The sequence below is a fragment of the Geospiza fortis genome, unplaced genomic scaffold, assembly GCF_000277835.1.
Source record: "Geospiza fortis unplaced genomic scaffold, GeoFor_1.0 scaffold157, whole genome shotgun sequence".
NCBI classification, from domain to species: domain Eukaryota; kingdom Metazoa; phylum Chordata; class Aves; order Passeriformes; family Thraupidae; genus Geospiza; species Geospiza fortis.
In genome coordinates this window covers 5,312,236-5,316,326 of record NW_005054314.1, presented here as the reverse complement: position 1 = coordinate 5,316,326, position 4,091 = coordinate 5,312,236, and the positions used below count along the sequence as shown (strand labels likewise).

The window sequence follows — 4,091 nt, the reverse complement described above, 5'->3', positions numbered from 1 at the left end:
ATGTTCAAAGTCCAAGAAAACAAAATGTATCTATAAATCTTTCTTCCTGAAACTGCTACCTTTCTTTAAGGGTAAATGGTTGTGATAGACATAGCTAAGTGGTCAAAAATCAAACATGCAGTTTAGACTCTGCTCTTTAATATTCTGTGACTTTGACATTGCCAGTTCTCACTCTCTGAAATATCTTCATCTTCTTTAATCTTTCATGTAAACAGTTTAGCTCACACCATCATGCATGTGCTCTCCAGAATATATTCTGCTGTACTTTGTATTAAATCAACTGCATTATCATTATTTACTTGTGATCCTAGACACTCTCCTCTCTGCTGTTTCCTCTTCTTTATCTGTATTTTGATACCTAGTTTTGTGTAGTGATTTTTTTTAATAATTCAGGGAAAAACCTTGATTTAGATGCAAGTTTCACATGCTTGAACTCAGAATTGTTAAGTTCCAGCTATTTGGTATATAGAAGAGTCAAGGAAAATACCACTCTATAGTCAAAAAATATTCTGACATTGTGGAAGAATGTTTTTGAGCTTTAAAAAATAATTTTCGTTTCCTGCAGGATGGGACTGAAACTTGGATTTTAGTGGGAAGTTTGGTAAACTAAAATGCCATTTTTGATGATGTTTGAGTTCTTTTTAAATTAAACATTTGTGTGTTGTTACATGTAGTTTATTACTTAGGAAGTTTCTTAATAGCATACTTCTGACTCTGCATTTGCAAAGAACTATTGGAAAGAGACACAATCACATTATCTCACTGTTGAGGCAGGGACCCCATTTCATCATAAGCTTGTTTGAGAAGGCGTAATTAGGCTTGGGTTTCTCTCAATTACTTGTGCAATCTGAAGTTGAGCATTTCCTGAGGTTTAAGTGTTTTATTTAGCACCCCTACTGTACAATTAATGTAATTGATTCCTATCATGCATTCGTTGATTTATTCTTTAGATGGAAAATATAATCCAAATGAAACAAACACAATTTTCTTTGCAAGCTGGGAGCCAGCCCAGAGGATTGCTGTTACACCATCCAAGCTCTCACAAGCTCTCATTCTTTCTCCCAAATTTTAAACTCATTATTAGGGATTTTCATGGATTTCAATGCAGATATTACCCTTGCTATGATGGGAGGCAAAAGTGCCAAAACAGCAGGTATTTTGAAAAACTAGCCCCATCGTAGAGCTCAAGGGAAAATTCATTCTGGCAAAATTTAGAACCCAGTTGTGCAGATCCCAGAGGTTTCAAAAGTTCATAATTTTTCATAAAGGATTTAATTTGTCAAGGGCTTATATGAGCATTTTTCTGAATCACTAATATTCACACTTCCATTTTATTTCCATCCCTAAGTATAGCAGAGGTTAAAGTTCCTCACCATAACCCTTCTCCTACATGTCGGCAGGCTTTGTAAAAATACCTCTGGAGGCAATTAGGCACTAAAACTTTCCTTTCTGTAATGGGTTTATGGATCAGTTGTCTTAATTCTGCCTTTCACTACTCTCTGTGCTTGTAATCTCACCAACCATCTGACCACTTTCCACATTTAAATCTATTACAACCTTGTTCTGCAAACACCAGGAGGAATTCTCCAAAATGATAGAACACCAGCTTTCTCTGCCAGTTTTATTTCCATCCCTCTTCCTTTAAAATATTATTTACCTATTCCCAACAAAACAAGAGTGGGATGCAAGATCGGTTCAGATTACATAATTATGCCAGAGAAGCATTAAAGGGAAGAGTCTCCCCTAACATCTCGAGCAGCTTAAGCAGTGTGACAGACTGGCGCGGCGCTGCCATCGCTGCCCCCAGCTGTGTTGCTTAGCAACATTTTAATTCAAGAAGAATCGAAGGAGATGAAATCCCCGTGGAGAGGGAAACAGAAATAAGAGGGCCGTTGACAGATGATCTGAGTTGTTTCTTCTAATATACTGTGAAGATCACTGGCTCTTTTCATGAATGATAAATGGACTGTACACAGATCAATGGGTTCAGCAATAAACTGGAACCAGGCTCCATGTCTGAGGTGGTGCAGGCCGAGGGGCCCAAAGATTTACTCATTTAGATGATTTGGAGTGTGTTTTCTCAAAGGTTTCACAAGAGGAAATTGATCTGAACATTTGGTCATCTCTTGCCCTTTTCTGTTGCTGGCAAATAAAAACAGTTTTGGAAATGGAATCCATTGTTCCCTCTGTTTCTTCCTGTTGTTGTTCTTGCTCCTGATAGGGACAGATAGCTTGTGACAAAGGGGCCAGACCTCAGAGTGGGAAATGAAGTATCAGCCCTGAATGAGCAGTTGCTAAAGACTGGTGGCCATTAAAAATAAACAAACCCCACTGATATCACAAACTGGGGCAGGAGCATTTCAGACCCAGCACTATCTCTCTGAATGGTCCCACAGCCTGGGATGTTGCTGGTGAAGAGCTCCCATGAGCTGATGTTTGCTTGCTTTGGTGTGGCTCTTGCTTAATGATTTGTTTCCCCCACCCCTCTTGTGTTTACAGGCTGCCGAAAAGACAAAATTGAGAAACATTCCTGTAAAGTAAGTTATTTTTATATCCCTTTGAAAATGCAGGTTTAATGACACCGTTGTATACAATGACTAAAAAGACAGTAAGAGGGGTGATGAAGGAGATAACAGAATTCATGTCCCTAATCATAGTAGTAAAAAGGTCAGTATCATTGAGGAAAGCCTTAGATTTCTCTTGTGTCCCTAATGATTGCACTCCTCAAGTTTCATCCAGTTTCCATAAATTAATGTGTTGTCTATGAATAGCTGCCAAATAATCACAATCATGCTCAATACATAGTGCTTCTAGCCTTGGGGAGGTTTGTACATGCAAAAAAGATTATGATTTTTAATTGCAATCCTCGAGAAGGTCTGACGGGGGAAATAACTAGGAATGTGCCAAATAATTTCTGGGCACATGGGAATCTTTTGCACCTATGTATCAAGGCTTTGCTATCCTGTTGATTAAGAGCTCTTTCTCCCTCTGTGCATGTGCCTCTCTTACACCATACACACGTGCATGTTTCTGCTCTTTGCACAGGGCTTTGTGAAGGATGAGCAAGCTACCAGGGAGCAATTTCAAGGGCATTTTATGATAAGTTCTTAAATCTTAGGGCACTAGCAGCAACACGCAACCATATATCATTGAATTAAGGAAGTTGCTGTATAGATGTCCTGGCTCTTTGAGAAAAGGCATTTTCAGTTAAAGCTAACAGCATCAATTATTCTGTTTAAATAATGAATACTCCAGTCCTAATGGGCTCTTATGTACCAATAAAAACACATATTTAAACTTCAGTAGGTATTCATAGCAGTTTAACTACGTCCCAGTAACTGTATATTCCTGTTAAAGACAGAGTTCTTATTTTTTTTAGTGGTTTGCAGATAATGCTGACTTTTAGACTGGAGTGGGTTTGTGTTTGTAAGAACATGCACTGACAGGACTCCCCAGTCATTGTGTTCTAGCACACGTAACAGAGGAGTACAGTTCTATTTATCACTTGGGTTCCATCATGTATAGTCATTTACACCTTATAAAGTGAACACAGAATGTGTATGAACACTCCTTGGAGTGATTAGGGGATATGTCAGATGAACATAAATCACTCTCTCCTTATGTTTCATTCAGTCTGATAAAAATTAGAAATAGGATCCAGCAAGGACCTGATAGCATGTGAAACTTGTAATAGGACAAGGGACCTTTCTTGCCTACAGGGCTAGTTCAAATTCAGTGCAAGCTGAATTAAAGTCATTGTTAGCTGGGGGTTGTTTAATAGAGAGTGAAATGAGCTGTGTTTTCATCTCACATTATACAGGATCCAGGAGTTGCAAGGTGATGAAATTCCTGGGGAACAGCTCCAAAATAATCATTTATCATTCATACACTTTTTTATCTATTTTGAGTCAAATTCTCAAGAATGACTCAACTGAATTGTATCTTCCCACTTATAACAGAGGCATTGAGCACTGCAATCATTAAACAGAATGTATGTGCCACTGATGCCAAATTAATCCACCAGAAAGATTTGGGAGTTAGGGAGAAAGGGTGATTTAGGTTAAGATATTTTTTATAGGACTTGAGTAAGT

General features: G+C 38.3%; 1 protein-coding gene across 1 annotated transcript in view; it reads left to right on the top strand.

The window, feature by feature from the left end:
* Positions 1 to 4,091, top strand: part of AFF2 (AF4/FMR2 family member 2) — a 239,960-nt gene that overhangs the window by 163,100 nt on the left and 72,769 nt on the right. The window contains exon 8 of the mRNA XM_031056018.1: positions 2,500 to 2,537. Coding sequence (XP_030911878.1) covers positions 2,500 to 2,537 — 38 coding nt within the window. The remainder of the gene's footprint in view (positions 1 to 2,499; positions 2,538 to 4,091) is intronic.